General features: G+C 41.5%; 1 protein-coding gene across 1 annotated transcript in view; it reads left to right on the top strand.

Annotated features, from left to right (window-relative positions):
* b3glctb (beta 3-glucosyltransferase b) overlaps positions 1-24,384 on the top strand; it is a 53,979-nt gene that overhangs the window by 16,519 nt on the left and 13,076 nt on the right. The window contains exons 7-11 of the mRNA XM_017488440.3: positions 16,170-16,306; positions 16,410-16,473; positions 20,134-20,265; positions 22,013-22,082; positions 23,021-23,134. Coding sequence (XP_017343929.1) covers positions 16,170-16,306; positions 16,410-16,473; positions 20,134-20,265; positions 22,013-22,082; positions 23,021-23,134 — 517 coding nt within the window. The remainder of the gene's footprint in view (positions 1-16,169; positions 16,307-16,409; positions 16,474-20,133; positions 20,266-22,012; positions 22,083-23,020; positions 23,135-24,384) is intronic.

Here is a 24,384-nt window from a genome sequence, read left to right as displayed (position 1 = left end):
GGTAATTGGGCAGAGTTAATATTGTGGAAGTAAAATGTAAATTTTTCATAACCTATAACACTATGTAACACAAATTTTGTTCCTAGGAATATGTGTTATGTGTCTAATTGCTTATGCCTCAAAAGTATTGAAAATGACTATTAATCTCTTCAGACTTTGCTTTTGTGACCAGCACATTGACATTTTGAAATTTATAGATTTTAATTTTCACATAAAGTCAGAAAAAAACAACGTATCAAAATGAACATGTACAGTCAAAAAAATAAGTACATGACGAGAACATGATGGGAGACTACATTTCGGGGTTGCTTCATGATAGTGATTTATAATATAATCGTAAATCTCAAAAAACTCAGAAATCTCACTTCTAAATCTTTTGTGGTCAGTTTTGTATGACTTTAGTGTAAATACAGTCATGTGAAAAGATAAGTACATCCCATGGAAATTGTTGGCTTTTTTTTGACATATTTGGACAACCAAACATTTGATCCTCTTTGAAAACTGCCTATTAACAAAGATGATATACTCTATCAAATGACACATAAAATTTTAATTTTGTAGTAAATCACAATTTAAATGAACAAAAAAAAAATCAGTCACATGGAAAAAGTAAGTACACCTCTACTTTTATCATACCTTCAAATCCATAAAATTATAATCAGGTGTTCAAGGGTGCCAGTGATTAGAACCTGCTTAGGGAGTGCAGGTGTTATTTATACCTCTCCCATATATAGTGTCTAGTGTTCCCTTTGTTACTGGAGTGTGTAGTGTCATCATGCCAAGATCTAATGAGTTCTGTAAGGCCTTCAGAGAAAAGGCTGCGGATGCCTCAGGGACTGGACAGCTTGCATTCATTGATTCAACTATGAATTCTGCATCATATCAAAGAGTGCTTGAAGATAATGTGAGGCCATCTATCCGAAAGTTGAAGTTGAACCAAAAGTGAACCTTTCAACAGGATAATGATCCTAAGCAAATCTAGCAAGGAATGGCTCAAAAAGAAGAAAAGTTATGGAATGGCCTAGTCAAAGCCCGGATTTTAATCCCACTGAAATGTTGTGGGGGGGATTTGAATGGGCAATACATGCAAGAAAACCCTCAAACATCTTGCAACTGAAAGAATATTGCATGGAAGAGTGGTAAAAAAAAAATCCAGCAAGCCAATGTCAGAGGCTGGTGGACAATTATGCAAATTGCCTTTAGAAGTTATTTCTGCTAAAGGGGGCAATACTAGCTTCTAAGGCTGTACTTACTTTTTCCACACCAGTATGTCACATCTATTGATATTTCTGTTGAATAAATGATTGAAAATGATTGAATTTTCTTTGTGGTTTTGTTCAAGTATATCAACTTTATTAATAGGCACTGTTTCAAAGATGATCAAATGTTTGCTTGTCCAAATATGTCAAAAAAGCCAACAATTTCCATGGGATGTACTTATTTTTTCCACACGACTGTATTTATACTAAACTCATACAAAACTGACCACAAAAGATTTAGAAGTGAGAAGTTTTTTGAGATTTATGATTATATTATAAATCACTTTCACGAAGCAACCTGCAAATGTAGTCTCCCATCATGTTCTCGTTATGTCGTCCTTGTTACATTTACATTTATTCATTTAGCAGACGCTTTTATCCAAAGCGACTTTCAAATGAGAAAATACAAGCAAAGCGATATATCAAGCAGAGAACAATACAAGTAGTGCTACCATACAAGATCCGTTAATTGAGTTCCAGAAGAAGCAAAGTGTGCAGGGTAGAGGTGTAAGTGCCAGAGGATTTTTTATTTATTTATTTATTTTTTTAATGGGTTGGTTAGGTGTTCACGGAAGAGGTGGGTCTTTCGCTGTTTTCTGAAGATGGTGAGAGATCCTGTGGTCTGGATTGAGATTGGAAGTTCATTCCACCACTGAGGAACAGTTAGTTTGAATGTTCTTGAAAGGGACCTTGAGCCATGCTGAGTAGGTACTACTAAGCGTCAGTCGTTGATTGATCGCAGATTACGTGAGGGAACGTAAGACTTCAGGAGAGAATTGAAGTAGGAGGGTGCTGTTCCAGACAAGGTCTTGTAGGTGAGCATCAAGGCCTTAAATTTGATGCAGGCGGTTACAGGAAGCCAGTGGAGGGAGATGAAGAGGGGTGTGACATGGGATCTCTTGGGCTGATTGAAGATGAGGCGTGCTACTGCATTCTGAATCATTTCAAGGGATTTGATGGTGCTGGCCGTGAGGCCCGAGAGTAGTGAGTTGCAGTAGTCCAGTTTTGAGATAACAAGAGCCTGGACTAGTATCTGTGTAGCCTGTTCGGTGAGGTAGGGTCTGATTTTCTTGATGTTCTAAAAGATGAACCTACAGGACCATGCAGTTGTTGAGATGTGGTCTGTAAAGGTCAAGCTGTCATCGAGAATCACCTCAAGGTTCCTGGCCGTCCTGGTTGGCTTGAGTGTGGTTGAGCCGAGCTGTACAGTGAGGTTGTGGTTGATTAAGGGACAGGCTGGGATGACAAGAAGCTCAGATTTTGCCAGGTTGAGCTTAAGGTGGTGTTCCCTCATCCAGACCGAGATGTCTGACAGGCAAGCAGAGATACGTGCAGAGACGGATGGATCGTCAGGCTGGAAGGACAAATAGAGCTGGGTGTCATCAGCATAGCAATGATATGAGAAGCCATGAGACTCAATCACCTCTCTAGAGATGTAGTGTAGATAGAAAAGAACAGTGGACCCAGAACTGACCCCTGTGGAACACCAGTTGTGAGTTGCTGAGTTTCAGAAATACCTCCCCTCCATGATACCTTGAAGGATCTGTCAGAGAGATAAGATTCCACCCAGCGCAGAACCGTTCCAGTGATGCCCAGGCTGGAGAGAGTTGAAAGGAGGATCAGATGGTTCACAGTGTCGAAAGCAGCAGAGAGGTCGAGTAGGATGAGGACAGATGATCTAGAGGTTGCTCTTGCTAGTCGTACGCCTTCAGTGACGGAAAGCAGAGCAGTCTCTGTGGAGTGATTGCTCTTGACACCAGACTGCTTGGTGTCCAGGAGGTTGTTCTGTGTGAGAAAATTGGAGAGTTGATTAAAAAAGGCTCTTTGAAGAGTTTTGGAAAGAAAAGGGGGGAGGGAAACAGGTCTGTAGTTTTCAACCACAGCAGGGTTAAGTGATGTTTTTTTAAGCAGTGGGGTAACCCAGGCCTGTTTAAATGAAGTAGGGTATGTGCCAGTAGAGAGGGATGTGTTAAAGATGTGTGTGAGTGCAGGTAATAGTGTGGGAGAGATGGACTGAAGAAGATGAGAAGGGATAGGGTCAAGAGGACAGGTTGTGGGATGGCTAGAGAGGAGGAGTTTAGAGATATCAGTCTCTGAGAGGGGAGAGAAGGAAGTCAGTTGGGAGTTACATGGAGGAGGAGCCAGTCTATTCATGTCTGGGGTTGAGAACTGGTTCCTGGTTGATGTAACCTTGTTGGAAAAGAAAGTGCCAAAGTCATCTGCAGTGAGAGAGGTAGGGGAAGGGGGAGGAGGGGGACAGAGAAGAGAAGAAAACGTTTTGAAGAGAGTGCGGGTGTTGGGACAACTGCCAACCTTCTCTTGGTAGTATGTGGCTTTAGCAATGGAGATGCTGTTGAAAAAAGAGGAGAGAAGTGTTTGGAAATTGGTTAGGTCAGTTGTATTATTAGATTTTCGCTATTTCCTTTCAGATGCTCTTAGTTTGGCCCGGTTGTTACGCAGAGCTTCTGAGAGTCAAGGGCTAGAGGGCGATGTGCGAGCAGGTCTGGAGGTTAGGGGCAGATGCTGTCAAGAGAAGATGTTAGGGTGGAACGTAGCATTAAGTCAAGTGAGGAGAGGTGGCTATCAGAGGGAAGTAAGGTTGTGACAAGGGAGGAGAAATGTGAGGGGGAAAGGGAGCGAAGATTGCTAGAGATAGAGGGTGGAGACAGTGAAGCGGGTGAGGGGAGAGAAATAGAGAACTGGATAAAGAAATGGTCAGAGGTGTGGAGAGGAGTAATGAGAAGATTGTGTGTGGTGCAATTACGTGTGAGGATGAGGTCGAGCTGTTTGCCGGCTTTGTGGGTTGCTGGCGTGGTGAACTGCTTGAGGTCAAATGTGGGAAGGAGAGCAAGAAAGTCAGCTGCATGTGGCTTGTCTAGATGAATGTTGAAGTCACCAAGAACCACAAGAGGAGTTCTATTATCCAGGATGGTCGACAGTAGCGTGTCAAATTCATCGATGAACTTCCCCAGTTGACCTGAAGGATGATAAACAACAAGAAAGTGCATTTTGGCAGGGTCAGTGACTGTAACAGCATGAAATTCAAAGCAAGTGTAGGAGCAAGAGGGAGAAAGACAGGTAAATTTCCATGTTTTGGAGAGAAGCAAACCTGTACCACCCCCTCATCTGTTGGGACGTGAGGTATGGGAGAGGTTGAAGTTGGAGGCTAGGGCAGCGGGTGTGGCAGTGTTCTCAGTATGGATCCAGGTCTCAGTCAGAGCCAGCACACTGAGGTTGGAGTGGGTTGCAAAGGCAGGAATGAAATCTGCCTTGTTGACGGCAGATTGGTAGTTCCAAAGTCCGATAGAGAATGAGAGGGAATCTGCAGAGGCCACATTCAGAGAGCGTAGGTTGTCTAAGTTGCGTATTTTTCTGGGAGTATGCCGTGGTCTGCGCCTATGGCAAATAACAGGGATAAACTGATGAGACATGTTGGTGTTAGTACCTGTGTAAACAGCAAGAGAAATAAAGGGGGGGAAAGTATACTTAGAGGATGAGTGGTGTCTTGTCGGTGTCCTTGCTTGGTGGACTCGTGCAGGTAGACTCGCAGGTCTTCACACGACAAGGGCTGATGCTTCCGCCTCAGCGTTTCTTAATTCTTAAATACTGCGGTGCTTCACAGCTGAGCACGCCTCTTTAATTAGCAAAACAAAGAGGTGTCGCGTGAACAAGCCTCTCCCGACCGAAACCGAATATGAGTACTGGAATTAGCTTTAATCTAGCAAAGTGTACACAGCTCATAGCAACAAGCAAGCGCAGTTACAGCTTCTAGCAGCATTCTAAGTCCAGTATTCGATTGCCTAGTTCCTTTGAGTATGCTCCCATATTCTCCTTGAATTTATCAAGATGAGCATCAAGAATATTGACTGAGATAGAGGTTGACAGATTGATTGGTTTTGCCATTTAATTGGCACTGATACCCAATTGCTGAAACTATCGGTAATATCCACACCAATAATTTTTCCTGGTTGTGTCCTTTGCAGGAGTGGCTGAAAAGGGTCCGCTGCCATTATACATTTTAGCAGGTACTGCCCAACTTAGTTATTGGCATCGGTGAAATCCAATATCGGTCGACCTCTACTTTGAGAGACATCCTGAAGCCCACTGTGCCGTAGTTCCCTTTCAAAGGGAACTGAACATTGGCTGAGCTACACTCTGTGGGAAGCGCCCTCGGGCATGATCTGAAGCTTGTGTTACATCATGCCTATTTATAGACCTGCTGTGATCAGGTGACGTGGCAATTAAGCGTGTCGCGTGATATAAAAATGGCACCTGTGAACCGTGCCGTCAGTCTTGTTATCTTCAATAAGACTGCACGTCGGTCATTTGTGTAACGCTCACAAGAAGACTCATTTCCTCTGTATATTTAGAATAAAAAATCTCTTTACTTTTTGTCCCTTTTAAAAAAGAGAGAGAAAAGTATGATTGAGAGAGAATTCAGGAAGTGTGTTAAGACTTGCTCATGTTTCATCATGGGCACAGACAGACACACTTTCTACCTGAAGTGTCTAGTGGTGGAGCACGTATCTGGGCTGACCGCTGCCGAGCCAGCCAGCCGACTCAGGTCCTGGGGATTTCGTATGAATCTGGAAGTGGAGCCAGAGACGAGTGCTGCTCTATCTCATTCTGTGTCTTCCAGGTCCGGCCATCCCTGGATTTTGGAGCTCGCATCGTGACTCCTCCTTCCGCTATGGAAAGCCAAAAAAAATCCTTTCTGACTCCGAGGAGCCAGAAGGTTGTGCTAAAAACTGAGAGCAGCTCTGAAGCATATAAAAAGTTGCTAGAAGTGATTACTAAGGCTGGATGGGCTTTTTTCTCCCCAGTGAAAATAAATCTCCCTCACACTGCAGAAAACTCCCCTTTTTTTCAGAAGTGCATGACAAAATATCACGCTTCTGGGGAAAACCATACATAAGCCGTATTTATAACACCGCAATTTCAGATTATTCGCCCATCGTGGGGAATGAACGGTACAGCTATTTAGCTATACATAAGCTGGAGGAGGCGCTTGCAAGCTACCTCTCTCCATCGACGGCAGGTAATTTAGGGGGCCGGCTTTGCCATCCAATCCATATAAGATGGCCACGGCATTGGTGGGCAAGGCCTATGCAGTAGTGGGTCTTGCTTGTGGGTCACTGCATACGATGCCTACCAAGCAGACCTGCAGAGTGAGCTCGACATATGGCGGCATTCAGCCAGTTCCTTCCCTGTTGTGTCAAGTTCACTGGGGCATCCACGAGTGGAGTGCTAGTGCAAGGGAGGCAAAGAAAGTGCCTTAGAAGGTGTGGTGGCCTGCCCCCCTCCCCAGACAGCTAGGGGAACCAGGTGGCCACAGTCACAGCCTGCTACTAGGCCTGATCTGAGAATGGACATAAAGATCAAGCAGACAAAGGAGAAGTGGTCCTGAGAGACATATCAGGGGACATGAGGTTGTTAGGGAAGTTAACCCCTAGTACTACTGTAGGGCCTCCGCTAGTCCAGCCTTGTCCCAAGTTTTCAGTCTTCTCTGGTCAGCGAAATGTCACAGGGCAACGAACATCTGATGCTTTCCCGCCAATAGAATGTGGAAAAGTTATTGTCACTAAAAGACCATCTGGTAGCGTGGAAACTACCTCCAAATGTGTCTCCATGGGTTCTGTCTACCATAAAAGGATTACCGGGTCCAGTTCACAACTTTCTTCCTCAATTGAGAGGTCACCATAGAGGTGTTAGTTGTGACAGACAACACAGTGGTGGTCTCATAACAACCACCAGGGGGAATTATGTTTGCACCCCTGTTCAGGCAGGTGCAACTAATTCTTCTCTGGGCAGAGGGAAAGTTTTTGTCAGTGAGTGCAATGTACGTTCTGGGCAACTGGAATGTGGGGGCAGACATCCTGTTGAGGCAGGGGCTGAGGCCCAGGGATTGGAGGCTCCACCCACAAGTGGTGGAGTCCATATGGCGGAGATTTGGCCAAGCAGAAGTGGATGTGTTCTCCTCCGAGGAGACAACACACTGCCCCCTGTGGTTGACCCTCACTCCTCCCACACCATTGGGGCTGGATATCATGGTGCACACGTGGCCGAGGTCATATCTGTATGTTTTTCCCATGATCGCTCTGCTCCCAAAAGTTCTAGCCAGAGTTCACCAAGACTGTCTACGTCTGCTGCTAGTAGTACCTTATTGGCCAGCTCAAATATAGTTCAAATATTCTCAGAGATAATATCCCTGCTGGGTGGCACTCCTTGGGAGATTCCCATCTGCAGGGATCTACTTTCTCAAGCCAGAGGGCTGATTTATCACTCTTGGCCGGAACTATGGAAACTGTGTGTCTGGCCCCTGAGGAGCACCAGCTCATAGATTCTGGTCTCGCAACTAAGGTTGTAGAGAATATATTGAACGCTAGAGCACCATCCACGAGGAAATTGTATGCGCTCAAGTGGTGACTTTTGTCTCATGGTCTGAGGAGCGTCAGCTAGACACAGTGAACTGTGTAATAGCTACAGTCTTGGAGTTCTAACATGGATGTTTCTCAGCAGGGTTGGCTCCTTCTACATCAAGGTCTGTGTGGTCACCATTTTTGCAAGCCACACCCCTATTGATGGAGCCTCTGTGGGGCAACATCCTCTATCTTTGAGGTTTATGCATGGTGTCAGGTAGCTGAGGCCTATCTGCAGACCATGAATACCTTCCTGGGACCTATCTGTGGTCTGGGAAGGTCTGTCAAGTGCCCCATTTGAGCCCTTAGAGTCAGCCTCAGAGAAGCTTCAGAGTAGCCTCAGAGAAGCTTCAGAGAAGCTTCAGAGCTTAAGAGTAGCTCTTTGGCTGGCCCTGGCATCCCTCAAGCGAGTAGGAGATCTACAAGCTCTCTCTGTTGTCCCTTCCTTGACTTTGCCCCTGGATTAGCCAATGCCTTCCTATATCCTAGGCCAGATAATATTCCTAAAGTGCCTATGTCTGCTGCCCAGCCAGTAGTGTTGCAAGCTTTCTGCCCTCCTCCGTTCCTCACACCGGAATAAGAGAAATTGCACATACTGTGTCCAGTAAGGGCTCCTGTACTTAATTCGACCACTTCAGCCAGTGGCATAAGTCGGAGCAGCTGCTGGTCGCAGCGTTCAGCTCACGCAACGTCTCGTTCCATTCTCAGGGAACAGGGTTACATGCGTAACCCAGCCGTTCTTCACCAGAGTCTCAATCATAGTTTTTGGCTTTGTGAGTGCCCAGGAAGCTCCAAACCACTGTGACGAAACTGTTGTCTTTACCTATTTTCCAGAACATCTCCAGACTTGTAAAACTTTCTAGAACAGTTTTTTAATTATAATAGAGACCACAACTGAGCCTACAACTGAGCCCAGCACTTTGATAGTGGGGACTCCATTATCAGAAAGGATACCAGGATGACTACCACTTGCTGCCTTCATTTCTTTGGTAAATAAGGAACTTCAGAGCATTCTGCTAGAGCATAAGACTCTAAATCGGGTTGTTACATGTTGAAGAAAATTATATTCGGAAATAACTACTGAAGAGGGATTTCAATTAACTCTTTGAAACACTTGAAAGATTAAAAGTTCAGTCATTCATCTGTGGACCACTCCCAGCCAGAGGAATGAATATGTTTTTTCATTTGCTTGATCTAAACACATGGCTACACAAAACCTGAAACATCAGAGCACTGAACTACATCGACAAATTTAATCTTTTCTGGAGTCAAAGTAATCTGTTTAAATCAGATGGCCTGCACCCAAACAGGATTTGAGCAAGAGTGTTAAATGATAATATCCTCTTCTCCCTCCTTCATCCATCTGCAACATGTGCCAATCCTCTCAAACTCAATAGCACACAAACACCACTGCAGTGTCTGGATGAAACAGGACCGCACTTCAATATATGGATGGACATTTGGTCAACACACCCCACTAGGATACAGTGCATCCAAAACACGCACCCACTTAGGAACACAACCCAGGCTGAGCCCCACCGACAGTGTTCAGCAGTTGGACTTTGACAAATTAGAATGTCTCCAAGATACAGGACTGAAGGATGAGTTCCTGGAAGAAAGCAAAGGAAGTCAAGATATCATGCTTCAGCCTCCAAAAATACCAGAGGCACTTTCTCCCTCTCATCAACATCACATTCACCTCTTCTGAGCTTGTCTAAGATAATGGAGGAACTGGTCTTTACTGAAACAAAACTATCCCACTCCAATGCATCGAGCCCCCAGACACCAAGAAAAAAAATGGAAGGCCCCTCTACCACCAAAATCTATGGGCCCCCCTTCATATGAGAGAGCTCTCCGGCCACTGCCACAACATCAGGGCCCACACCGTCCTTCATCTGTTCTGGGTAAACAGCAAACAACTGATAACATCTCCCAGCGATATGTGTTGGGACCATGCTACAGTAGTAGCAACATTCCTCAATGTTCACAGAACAAGCAGGAACCCAATGTCCCTTTGGTTTTATCTATATATTTTGTGTCATTAGTCCTTCTTAAGGCGTAGAGCAAACCTGTGTTATCTGTTGCCTATTAGACATCTATCTGAAATTACCGTGGAACCAAAAACAGAAATTGTTAAGCTGGCACTTTTAAACATCTGCTCACTTAAAAAAAAGTAATATTTAGTCAATGATCTCATCACCACAAACAACTTGAATTTTATGTTTCTAAATGATTCTTGGTTAGATGACAGCTTTAGTGCAACAGTCCTCAATTAATCGGCCCCTACAAACTTTACTTATATGAGATCCTGTAAAGCTGTTAGGAAAGGTGGAGGAATAGCTGCAATATTTAAAGGGTCATGAAACCTCCCTCTTTCAGCTGAAGTCTACCTCTCAATGTTTTTGCAGCTTAAATTCAGCTTAAATGGGCGTGGATGGCTGAGCGAAGAAGGAAGGGGGAAGGGGCGTGGCAGGGAAAGGCAGAAGAGGGGGCATGTATCATTGCGTAGACGCAAACTGCTTTCATAAACAAGTCCGAAGTCCACCTTTCTCCAATTCTCATAGCTCTCCAGAATAAAAACACTCAAACTCTTACACCACTGAAACAAATACCTCTGACCCATTTGAATGCCTCTCTCATCTACTACATCTGTAGGAAAGCACCATGTGCTGTCAGGAATAATTAAGAGACAGCATCTTCTCATAGGATAAGAACACACACGCTCATGAATAGTTATGAGACACCGACAAGTCATCGAAGTACTATAGTACATTGCCACGTCACTGCCTGTGATCGAGATTTTAAACCAGGAAGACGAAAATAAAAGCTCAAAATTAACTAGCTTTCTCCTACAATTAAAATTAACAGATGCAAAGATTGTCTTTTATGATGTGCGATGTTAACACCTTTGTTAACATCTCAGAAAATGTAATTTAGTGTTTCAGGACGCTTTAAAGATGTCTTTCAATACATCACTTGGTCTTTCAATGTGTCACTTGGTGATTACTAGTCATTTGAGTATCTCAGTATTGTACTAAAAGGTGCTGCACAGATTTTATTCTTAATTATTTATAGGCTGCCAAAATACTCTTCTACATTTGATGATTTTACAGAACTTATATCAGCAACTTCATCTGAATTTGACTGTTTTATTATTGCAGTAGATTTTAATATCCATATAGATCATTCTGAAAGCAGCACTGGCAAAGAGCTCATATTTGTTTTAAAAACTTTTGATCTAACTCAGCACGTGAGTGGACCCAGACAAAATCGGGGTCACACTCTGGATCTGCTCATTAGTAAGAATCTAACATCTCATCAACTGTTATTAAGGATGTGGCTCTATCTGATCATTATTGTGTTATCTTTCATATATTGATTTCTCCTGTCACAGAAACTAGATTTGTCACAGTCAAAAAGAGGTACATAAATGAGAATACTAGTGTTCAATTTAAGAAGGCTATATCTATGACACCAAGTATATCTGCAGACTCTGTTGTTGTTCTCCTTGATAATTTTAACTCAAAAGTTAAAAATACTATTAATGACATTGCTCCTGTAAAGGTCAGGAAGATGACTGGTAAGCGTAAGGCACCTTGGAGAAACACAAACCAGATGAAAACACGAAAAGAAAATGCAGGAAAGCCGAACGCTTGTAGTGGAAAGCAAAACTTGAAGTACATTATAACACCTATACAAGCAGCCTCCATACTTTCAATGCATAACTATGCACAGCTAGACCGACCTACTTCTCAAACATTATAAACAGCAACATCAACAACAGATGTATTCTTTTTGATAGAAATTAATAAACCCACCACCAGTCTGACTGCAAATGCAATGAGTTTGCATCTTTTTTCAAGAAAAAATTTATGACATTAGAATGGCGATCAGCTCGTCCTCATGTTGCACCGAAGTTAGACAGCACCCACCAAGACAACTTCACAAGTATGTCAATATGTATACTTTTGAGGAAATTGATGCCAAAAATCTAGAAGAAACAGTACAGCAGCTTAAAACATCAAACTGCTGTCTCAACACACTCTCTACATCTTATTTTAAGTGTTTTGAAAAAGATCTTATTTTAAGTGTTTTGAAAAAGATCTCTTAGACATAGTAAATGCCACACTCCTCTCAGGCACTTTTCTGAAATCCCTGAAAACCGGAATTGTTAAGCCTCTTCTGAAAAAGAGCAACCTGAATAACATGGTTTTAAACTATAGACCAATATCAAATCTTCCTTTCATAGGCAAGATCACTGAAAAGGTTGTTTTCAATCAACTGAACCGATTTCTATCCTCAAATAGTTATTTGGACAATTTCCAATCTGGTTTCCGGCAACATCACAGCACAGAGACGGCACTCACAAAGATAATTAATGATATTCGATAAAATACTGATTCAGGCAAAATGGCCGTGCTGGTATTATTGGATCTCAGTGCTGCTTTTTATACTGTTGACCACAATATACTCCTAGGCAGACTGGAAATCTGGGTAGGGCTCTTTGGGATGGTCCTTGGCTAGTTTAGGTCATATCTGGAAGGGAGGGGTTTGTGTGTGAATATAGGCAGCTATGAATCTAAGTCCCATGACGTATGGAGTCCCACAAGGCTCAATTCTTGGACTTCTGCTGTTCAACCTGTATATGCTCCCTCTAAGCCAGATTATGAAGTGGAACCAAATTGCATACCATAGCTATGCAGTCAACACCCAGACCTTTCTAGCCCTGTTGCCTAATGATTACCACCCTATAAACTCCCTGTGCCAGTGACATTTGACATTTATGGCATTTGGCAGATGCCCTTATCTAGAGCAACTTACATTTATCTCATTTATCTCATTTATACAACTGAGCAATTTAGGGTTAAGGACCTTGCTCAGGGCCCTTGCTTCAGGGCCCAACAGTGGTAGCTTGGCAGTGCTGGGGCTTGAACCCCTTACCTTCTGATCAGTAACCCAGAGCCTTTAACCACCGAGCCACCAAAGCCCAAGTGCCTTGATGATATTTGAATATTTGATATTTGATATTTGATATCCTTCAGTTAAACAAAGACAAAACAGAAGTCATTGTATTTGGAAATAAAGATCAAAGTCTCAAGTTGAACATATACCTTGACTCCAGGGCTCTAAAGGCAAAACATCAAGTCAGGAATATTTGTGTCATTTTGGAGTCTGATCTAAGTTTCAGTAGTCAAGTGAAAGCAATAACCAAATCAATCTACTATCGCCTTAAAAATATAGCGAGAAGTAGGTGTTTCATTTCCAGTCAAGACTTCGAGAAACTTATTCATGCATTTATTACCAGCAGGATGGATTACTGCAATGGACTTCTCACCGATCTTAGACAGTTGCAGCTCATTCACAATGCTGATGCCAGGATTCTCACCCGAACCAAAAAATCTGAGCATGGTACTCCAGTCTTCAGGTCTTTACATTGGCTACCAGTTACATTCAGAATTGATTTTAAAGTACTATTACTAGTTTATAAATCGCTGGAACCCGTGACCTAGGACCTAAATACATTAAATATATGTTTTACTGAATATAAACCGAATAGGCCTCTCAGATCATTAGGATCAGGTTAGTTAGAAATAAAAGGTTTCACTCAAAACAATGAGATATGAGACATTCAGTATGTTTACATGGACAACAATAATCAACAATAATATTAACCTGATTAAGACAATACTCTGATTAAGAAACTACCATGTAAACAGCAATTTTTAATTACCTTAATCCAAGTAAGGTCATACTCGAAGTAAACACAAAGCGAATTAAGATATGTGGCGTACTCCTGTTTTAGTCACATTATCGACGTGTATTTTAGACATGTAAACACCTTAATCACACTATTAACGTCGTGTGGGAGTTTTTGCCGCATTTTGCGACAGGACACGATCACACATGTCAGTGCTCAGCCGTTTTACAGCAAACAAGGCTGCGTCCCAAACCACCTACTTACCTACTATAGGCCTGCAGTAGATGAAATACATGTATCTCGGCTACTATATAGAGGGTAAGTACACGGTTTGGGACAAAGCCAATGGCTTCAAGTCGTATATATTTCCACATATAGCATGACAAATAATTAACCACGTTTGAAGCGTTCGTAAAAATTTTAAATAAAAAAGCCCAAAACTGTATACGGTTCCATAACAAAGATGAACTGTATGTTGATACGTGAAATTCTGGAGGGAACGTCGGACGGCATGGTGTGGGGATGTAATGATGTGTGCTGTTAATCGAACTATGTTCTATAACATGTAAAACGGGAATATGAAAGGAGTATTCTAAAAGCGACTCATGTAAACACCTTAATCACAATATTGTCTTACTCAGAATAAGATCAATAATTATTATTATTGATTATTGATTAATTATTATTATGCTACCTATGGCTGGAACCAGCTTCCAGAAGAAGTAAAGCCAGACTGAAAACACATTTACTGACTGAACACTATGCTGCACTCTACTGATTGATCTGTATCATTTTAGCTCTGTAACTTTTCCCCCTTTTTACCCATTACATATTTTAAAATCCTTTTTTATCTCCTGCTCATTTGAATGTTTTTTTCAAAATTGTATTTCTTACTTTAATTTCTTGTTCTTATATTTTTAATACCTTGTATTTTCTTTATCATCTTTATGTAAAGCACTTTGAATTACCATTGTGTATGAAATGTCCTATATAAATAAACTTGCTTTACCTTGCTCAGAAACGCAAAGGGGGAATAATAGCCATTTTCTTTACTTCTGCAGTTTAAGCAATTAGGAAATAATAGTTACTAAAAAATTATACATCGTCTAATGGATGAATCAAAAATAGTGTTTGAAACATGAGTTAAATGGTATCACACACTAATGCAAAAATAATAAGATTGTAGTACTAATGATTCTATTTCAAGGCAAAATTTGTTGTAATATAATTTGTTTTAAAATCTGAAACATGCACGTATATTGTTGAGAGGGAATTTTTAATGTTTTTTTATGTTTACATAAAATATTTATAAAATATAATATCAGTGGGCAGCTAATGGTACTCCAACTGTTGACTCACCAAAATACAGTTCTATATTTTACAAAAGTTACTTCCAGTCCTCTTACTTGATTGAACAAGCAGCACTGGTATGTTTCCCTGTTTGTATCACTCACCTTGTCTGTGTTTGCTGCATAAAATTCCAATTCAATTTATCATTTCATTTGCAAATATTCTACACTGACTATGGGCTGTAATAACTCTCTATCCAGCTGTGGCTTCTTTAGGAACTGTTTTCGTTGACGGAGCAAAAATCAACAAAATATTTGGTCATATTGTGTCTGAAATGTTAGTCAATATTCTGTACAACAGCACTCTTGCTCATGTGATATTGCATAATTATATACAGGTAATTAACATTAGATTGCTTTCCAGGTCAGTTATTAAAATAGGCTATTAATACAGGCCTACTGAAAGGGCAGTTTCTAAGTTTGTAAGGTTTTACATTTTAGTCCCCATTTTTGGCCTCTTACCTGCTGTTGTTTCTTAATTTATCTGCCACTCTAAACTAGTTGAATAGCCCTGCTCAAGTTGAATCCAGCAAGTTGGTGGTGGTATGGATCAGCTGAAATCAATGATCCAGGACCTGACACCATGCAACCCAGGGCTTGTATTTCTCAAAAAACTCCTCTTATAGTTCAGTGACTAGTCATCCTCCTCACCTCTTATCTGAGAAGCACAAGGATGTTATGTCTAGGACATAACTGAGAGGTTCTGTCAGGTTCTAAGATGACCTACCAGTTACCATTTTTGGCTCTTGCCTTGAGCAGTGTCTAGGGAAGGGTCTAGATAGGTTCCAGCCAGCATACAGGTGCCTCCTAAAATCTCTAATGGCTATGATGGCTGCAGCCCAAGTAGGGTTGTATAGTGCAATGCACCCCACAGTGAATGCACCTCACTTTAAACCTTACTTCTTGCTGGACCAAGTTACATGATGCGTACCTGCTAACTTGGTTTACATATGTTGTTATGTTGTATGCATATTTACCCCTGCAGAATCTGTCTTGCATACTGTTGTCACTCTTTAATCCTGCCATCATCTGCCTGCCTTTTACTACTTTTGCACAGTGGTATCCACACTCTCAGACTCCTGGGGTCAGAGAGTGCTCCTTACATCATGGTGAAAAGCTCACAGAGAGCTGAACCTGCAATCTGAGGATAAAACAGTGAAAGAATTTCTCAAAGTCAGAAGTGGAAATTATTTTGACTCACGTCTCCAAATATATCTGTGTAACAGCACCTCAAATGGCTAACTGCTATGTTAAATTGGTTTAAGTGTCTCAATGAAACACTAGTGTTATTCATGACTAAACACTGCTGTGCTGTATCAAAGCATGAAAAATATGAATGATAATATGCTCATGAGTTGAACTTGGTGTGTTGGCTACAGCATAAGTGCTAAAATGCAATAAAATGTTTTTGTGTTGTAAAAAATAACTCAATATCTCCCAACAGGAGTGGTTTCTGGGAAGAGCTCTTTATGATGCTAGTGCAACCATTATCCACCACTATGCCTTCTCAGAAGAGCCGACTGCCTTCAGCTACCCTGATTTTGCTGCTGGCTGGGCCCTGAGCTGCTCTCTGGTTAAAAGGTGAGGCTATGAGTTTGTCTGGTTGTACTTCCTTTTAAAGAAAAGCTTACAGGTCATTTGCATTATGTAAATGTTAAATGACTTAATTTGTTTGGTATTTCAGATTAGCTGATTACGTGAAGCATGAGCCACCCAAATCAGATTTCACCATTGACCTTAAGCACGAGGTATGTTTATCTTAAAAAGTCCAGGTGTGCTCTTATTAAATGTGATATTGTAGTAGGCTAGGCAATTATGTCACAGACATTTCAAGGAAATTGCCAGTGTTTTCAGTATGCTGGCTCACTATACCATGTAGCTGATGTTAACATATATTTTTATGCTGTATGTTTACTTCTTTAAAAAATTTTCACTAATTTTTAGCTGGCACAGGAGACAGAATATCATATATGTTGGGTTTCCAGAAAATGTATTATAATAATAGAATGATGCAGCATCCACTGCAAAACAAAATACAGCATTTCCTATGTAACTCTGAAAGTATCTCCATTACTCTAAACTTACCAAGTAAGGTTCAGAGATCCTTGTTCCTTTTTATTTTCTGATTGTGAGACAGGATGTCTGCCCCACATTCCAGTTGCCCATAATGTACATTGCACTCACTGACAAAACTTTCCCTCTGCCCAGAGAAGAATTAGTTGCACCTGCCTGAACAGGGCTGCTGCTGCCATAAGCTCCAACAGTCTCTCATAGAGACTGGAGGGGATGCCAAGATCCAGCTTTAGGATTGACCCTACGCATGTTGGGGATAGAAACGCCCTCATCATAGTAGAATCCTTATATCCCCTAGAAAAGTTGTCCACTGCACTGGAGAACGCATACTTTTCTGAGGTTCAACCTGAGCCCCAAGCTCTTCCTGTGGACGAGAACAACATCTTGATGTTGAACCACCAGTTCCCTGGATCGTGCTAGAATTAACCAGTCATCCAGATAGTTTAGTACACGAAGCCAGACTGACATCCATGCACTTTTGACCGTGCGAGGGGATAAAGCTAGCCCGAAGGAAGAACCCGATCTTGGTATGCGTTGCCTCCAACGAAAACCCCAGGAACGTCCCGTGACTGGGTGATATTTCTGCGTGGAAATATGCACCTTTTAGATCTATCCTCACAAAGGATAGCATCTTGAACCTGTCTGTCCAAAGAGTGCATTTCAGATGACGCAGATCTAAAATTGGCCGCATACTTCTCTATTTTTTGTGGACCAGGAAATAACGTCTGTAAAAACCTTCCTCCTTCAGGGAATGGGGTACATGCTCTGTGGCCCCTTAGTCCAAGAGCAATCTTACTTCCTGCTTTAACGTCGGGCTCTGGTCTGTGCTGACTACTGTGGTGAGCACACCTCTTCCGAACTGGACCCTGTAATCCTTTTCTACGGTAGATAGAACCCATGGAGACACATTTGGCAGTAGTTTCCACTCTGCCAGACAGTATTTTAGTGACGCTAACTTTTCCACATTCTATTGGTGGGCAAGCATCAGATTTTTGTTGCCCTGTAACAGCTCGCTGACCAGAGAACATTGAAAACTTGGGACAGCCTTGGCTAGGGTGCTACAGCTCTACAATATCACTGGGGGCTAACTGCCCTAACAACCTCATGTCCCCCTGATACGTCCCTCCACGGCCCCTCAGGACCGCTCCTCTTTGTCTGCTTGGTCTTTGTGACCATTCTCAGATCAGGCCGACCGGTTCCCCTGGCTGTCTGCGGGGGTTGGCAGGCTGCCATACTCGCCTTCTGTGCCTCCCTCACACTAGCGCTGGCCTGGGCTCCACTCGTGGATGCCCCAGTGAACTCGACACAACAGCGAAGAAACTGGCTGAATGCCGCCATATGTCGAGCTCACTCAGCAGGTCTGCTTGGTAGGCCTGCAACACTGTCATTGTCTGCAGTGACCCACAAGCAAGACCCACTAGTGCATAGGCCTTGCCCACCAATGCCACGGTGGCCTTATATGGCTTTGATGGCAAAGCCGGCCCCCCTAAATTACCTGCAGTCGATGGAGAGAGGTAGCCTCCTACACCTTCAGCATAGCTAAATAGCCATGCCATTCATTCCCCACAATGGCCGAATAATCCGACATCCCGGGGTTATAAATACGGTTTATGCATGGTTTTCCCCCAGAATCCTGATATTTTGTCACGCACTTCTGTAAAAAAAGGGGAATTTTCTGCAGTGTGAGGGATTTACTTTCACTTGGGAAAAAAAGCTCATCCAGCGTTAGTAATCACTTCAAGCAGCTCTTTATTTGCTGCTCTCAGTTTTTAGTACACCTTTGTGGCTCGTCGGAGTCAGAGAGGAATTACTATTTTTTATATATGTGTGTGTGTTTTTTTTTTCTTTTTTTTCCGACTTTCCATAGTGGAAGGAGGAGTCGCGACATGAGCTCCAAAATCCAGCAGAGAGCTGGACTCAGAAGACAGAGCAAGAGATCTCTGGCTCCGCTTCCAGATCCATATGAGATCCCCCGGACCTGAGACGGCTAGCTGCATGGGCAGCGGCCGACCCAGATCCGTGAGGCTCTGAAACCTAACTCGCTTCAGCTTCCAAGAAGAGAGAGTCGCGAGTGGAGCCACCTAATGTAAGGCTTTACAATGCGCACAGTCAGACCTCTCGAGGGCTGCCGTGGCATACTCAACCCCTAGACACTTCACAGAGAAAGTGTGCACTCCTCCCCGTGATGAAGCTGGAGCAAGGCGTAACACACTTCCTTAATTCTCTCACTCATACTTTTTTCTCTCGTTCATTCTTTTTCTTCTTCTCTTTTTTAAAGGGATAGAAAAGTCCAGAGATTTTGAGAAAAGATAGAGAGAAAATTAAGCGTCTTTTTGTTTTTATTACACAAACGACCGACATGCAGTCTTGCTGAAGATAATAAGGCTGACGGCGCAGTTCACAGGTGTCATTTAAATATCACGCGGCTTAATTGCCACGTCACATGATCATGGCAGGCCTATAAATTAGGCATGATTTCATGATGCTGGTCTTCAGATACCGGTCTGCTTCAGATACCGTGAAGTACCGTCACACGTGAGGGCGCTCCCCGCAGCGTTCAGCTAATGAACGTGAAGTTCCCTTTGAAAGGGAACTCTCATGTTTTCTGCACTCAGATGCTGGGTCCTTAAGCATATGGAACTTAAGTATGCATGAAATGAATACTCACTTGGTTGATTGCATAAACATGAATGGAAAAGCATGACAATTTTATTTTATGAATAAATGAATTAATCTGTCTGTCTGATTCTGTAACACTTCTGTCAAGTTTAAAAGTATTTTTTTTTTGTCTTTTACTATCATGACATTTTTTTGAAATATGACCTGCAAATAATACAAAATTCTCCTCAGCTCCTCTCTCACCTGATTGTTCACTTCTCTTCTTCTATCCCATTTAAATGGCTTCCATTATTACTCACCTTCCTTATTTTAAGTTGTGTTACATACATACATACATTTGTATGAATACAGATATTAGAAAATGCCACTGGTGGGGAGTATGATGAGGGTGATGTCTTCCTTTCTTCTATCCTTTCATTTGTTCTCTCTGTCACAGGACTGTCTGTTCCTAAAAGAGAGCTGTCAGAGTACTCTACTTCATCCTTTCTCATTCTTCTCTATTGATTTCAAGCTCCAAGAGGCTGTTTCAAACTGTCTGGTCTTGCCCTTTACACCTGTCTGTTTCCTGAAAGTGTGCCTTCCTTCTCAGTAATATTTACTTTGTGCTCTTCCTTATGCCTGTATCTTCCAGAAAAATCTTTCTGTTTGTTCCATATCATCAGCAAGTCCTACTATGGCATGGTCTAAATAGTGTAATGATCTGATTTTTTTTAAAGCTTGCCCTGTACATTTGGGAGGAGGGAAGAGGACCTTCCTTAACTGCTGTTCATGAGTTCTGCTCTGAACTTCACGGCTCGCCAAACACTGAGCATTGTGCAACAACTGTCAGCTCTTACCTGCCAAACTGTGTAGGTAAATTATTTAATTGCTTGTGGTGTTTTGTTTAGAATATACAGATTGTACCAAAATCATTAATAGAGGAAGTGTGATTATCTTTGGGTGATTTGGCCCAGACAGATCTTATAGTGGACAGATCGATCCATCCATCCATCCATCAGAAAATGAAAATTTATTTTGAAATTGTCTAGCATATTCTGCACACGAAGATGTGGATAGAGCAACACTAAAGCACCTGGTATGCTACAGTGCCCTCCACTAATATTGGCACCCTTGGAAAATATGAGCAAAGAAGGTTGTGAAAATGTGTCTTTATTGTTGAACTTTTTGATCTTTTGTTCATAAAATGCACAAAAATACTTTGATGGATATCAAACAATTACAAACACAACACAGGTTTACAAAAAAACCTTAACAGGCAGGCACCAGTTATTGTGCAACAATTATTGGCACCCTTTTAGGCAATACTTTGTGCTACCTGCCTTTGCCAATATAACAGCTGTGAGTCTTATCCCGTAATGCCTGATGAGGTTGGAGAATACATGGCAAGAGATCTGAGGCCACTCCTCCATACAGAATCTCTCCAGATCCTTCAAATTTTGAGGTCCATGCTGGTGGACTCTCCTCTTCAGTTCAACCCACAGGTTTTCTATGGGTTTCAAGTCAGGGAACTGGGATGGCCATGGCAGGACCTTGATTACTTGGTCAGTAAACCATATTTGTGTTGATTCTGATGTATGTTTTGGATCATTGTCTTGCGGGAAGATCCAGACAAATAGCTGTTGATATTTGATAGAGTCCATGATGCCATGTATCCTAACAAAATGTCCAGGTCTTCTGGCAGAAAAACAGCCCCAAAACATTAAAGAGTCACCACCATATTTAACCACAGGCATGAGGTACAGTGTTCCATATGGCTACCTCACTGTGTGCGCCAAAACCACCTCTGGTGTTTATCTGACCATATTACCCGATCCCATTTGAAGTTCCAGTAGTGTCTGGCAAACTGAAGACACTTGAATTTGTTTTTTGTATGAGAGTAGAGGCTTTTTTTTCGTGAAACCCTTCCAAAGAACTTGTGGTGTTGTAGGTGCCTTCAGATGATAGTTTTGGAGACTTTCTGACCCCAAGACACAACTAACTTCTGCAATTCTGCAGCTGTGATCCTTGCAGGTTTTTTGGCCAACTCTAGGTTGATTCATAAAATTTCCAGTTGACTGCAACTTCTTAATTATTGCCCTGATGGTGGAAATGGGCATTTTCAATGCTTGTGCTATTTTCTTACAGCCACTTCCCATTTTGTGAAGCTCAACAACCTTTTGCTGCAAATCACAGCTATATCCCTTGGTCTTACCCAGTGTTATGAATGACTAAGGGAATTTGGCCTATGTGTTACCTCATATTTATGCCCATGTGAAACAGGAAGTCATGGTTGAACAATTTCTTGTTCCTAGTCACCTAGGTGTACTAAGAAAATGTAAAATATCAAAGGGAATATACTTCAAATATATTTTTCTCATATGAATTCATTGGGGTGCCAATAATTGTTAGTAAAATAATTGCCAATAAAATATTTAGCAAATATTTTTTATAAACCTGTATTGTGTTTGCGATTGTTTGATATCCATGACAGCAGAGTATTTTTGTGAATAACAAGATTCATGTAGGGCACTGTATTTTGTAAGAAATTTTAAGACCAAAGATCTAATATCTGTCACAGTTCTTCCAGAACTTTTTACACAGTCTATCTCTCTGTAGGGCACCATAGTGAAGAGGAAGGATGTTTTTGTGGCAGTGAAGACTTGTCATAAATTCCACCGAGATAGAGGTGCGTTATATGAGCTCTCAGTTGTGCTGTCCGCATTTTTCTGACTGCAGTTCGGAAGGAATTCTGTGTGGACACAAAACTTGCAAAGATGACACCTCCCACAGAAAACCCCAAAATTGTATTTTACACAATATGTGAAAATTCCATCAATTAAAGATTATGTAATTTTTAAAAAAGTTAAAATTAATTAGTTGTTCCCAACTGATAAAAATAGTTCATTGTAACTGACTAAAATTATTTAATATAATGTTTGTCTTTCGTTCTCTTTATTTTGCATTTCAAGGGCTTTTATGAAAAGTCAGGAACATTTCAGCTTGATTTATCATGTATTTGGGAAAGGTTAAATTTTCCCCAAGGCGTTCTCCTGCAAGGGGATACCACTGGGTAATTTATCCAATTAGTTACCTCATTTGTAAGTCGCTTTGTATAAAAGCATCTGCTAAATGAATAAATGTAAATGTACTTAGGCCTATAAAAAGGTGCCCACTTTCTGTAGTATGGGACTGAGATAAGTGATGTTGGAGGAATCCTAATTAATTGTTATTATTTACATGATGTCAACATCTGTTTCAGGGAAATCTTAAATGGTACCACGTTTTATTCAGTCCCATTAAAACATCCTGCATTTCCTAAAAGCATCTTTCAGGACAGAACTGGCCTTGTGTAATGATAATTAAACTTTTCTGATGGTGTTTACCGATTTAGCTGTTGGATTAGTTTGATGTGGTCATTATGTCTATATATTTATATCAGTCAAATTCTATCCATGTGTTAGGATTGGTGTAATACTTTTCCAGAGCCATTTTGTAATTAAAAAAGTAAATACAATATCTTATATTCTATTGAAGTGTCATTAATCCTTCCTTAATTCTTCTTTTCATTCCTCATTAAGCCTGATCATTCCTTGCTTGACTTTCTGTACATAATTTTGTCCTTAGTGCCTGTAATAAAGAAGACCTGGGTGAAAGATGCTGCGTTGCTAGAGTTTTATAGTGATATTGCTGATCCAGCTATCCCCACCATTAACCTGGAAGTCCCCAACACGGAGAGTGGTCAGTATTTATAGTTGTTTTGTGTATTTTTGTATTTGTCTGCTGTGGACTCAAAAATACATGAGCAGTATTTAAAAATGCAGTGCTAACCAGATATTATGTGTGTGGTGGTTTGTTCTCAGTGCAGCAGTCACACTGACATGGTAGTCAGTGTCACACTGACATGGTTTTGTACTGGTATCATTCTTAGGTACTGCTACGGGTTTGAAAACAGTCTGCCAAACAAAAATATCCAGAAACTGTTAGTTATGGATGGCAGAATTATTAGCACAGTGTATCTAACTACAATAGTCTCTAATTATACACCTACAAGGGTGGACTAGTTTGTTGGTGTAGTACAGTGCTGTGAAAAAGTATTTGCCCCTGAGATTTTCTGTTTTTGTGTATATCTCATACTAAATAGTTTCAGAAATTAAAACAAAGGCAACCTGAATAAACAAATAAAAAAAATTTTTAAAGCAAAAAAAGTTATCCAACAACTATCACCCATGTGAAAAACTAATTGCCCCATTAAACTTAAAATCTAGTTCTACCATGAAATAACTGCAACCAGATCAGTTTACTTCTATGCTTTGGATCATTGTCTTGCTGCATAATCTAGTTGTGCTTGAGTTTCAGCTTACGGACTGAAGGCCGAACATTCTCCTTTAGGATTTTCTGGTAGAGAGCAGAATTCATGTTTCCCTCAGTTACTGCAAATTACCCCAGGTCCTGAAGCAGTAAAGCATATCCACACCATTACACTCCCACGACCATGCTTGACTGTAGGTATGATATTCTTTTTCTTCCAAACAATTCCACTTTTGACTTATCAATCCACAGAACATTCTCCCAAAAGGTTTGAGGATCATCAAGGTGTGTTTTGGCAAAATTCAGACCAGCCTTAATGTTCTTCTGGGTTTGCAGTGGTTTTCACCTCGCCATGCTTCCATGGATGCCATTTTTGCCCAGTGTCTTTCTGATAGTGGACATATGAACAGTGACATTTATTAATGCAAGAGAGGCCTGTAGATCCTTTGATGTTGTCCTTGGCTCTTTTGTGACTTACTGAATGAGTTGTTGCTGTGCTCTTTGAGGAATTTTGGAAAGTCGGCCACTTCTGGGAAAGTTCACTACTGTGCAGAGTTTTTCTATTTGGAGATAATGGCTCTCACTGTGGTTCTTTGGAGTCCCAGCACCTTTGAAATAGCTTTGTAACCCTTCCAAGACTGATGTATTTCAATCACCGTCTTCCTCATCTGGAATTTCTT

This window comes from Ictalurus punctatus, chromosome 16 (assembly GCF_001660625.3).
Source record: "Ictalurus punctatus breed USDA103 chromosome 16, Coco_2.0, whole genome shotgun sequence".
In the NCBI taxonomy this organism is placed as follows: domain Eukaryota; kingdom Metazoa; phylum Chordata; class Actinopteri; order Siluriformes; family Ictaluridae; genus Ictalurus; species Ictalurus punctatus.
The sequence above is the reverse complement of the archived record's forward strand: the minus strand, read 5'-3'. Positions and strand labels throughout refer to the sequence as shown.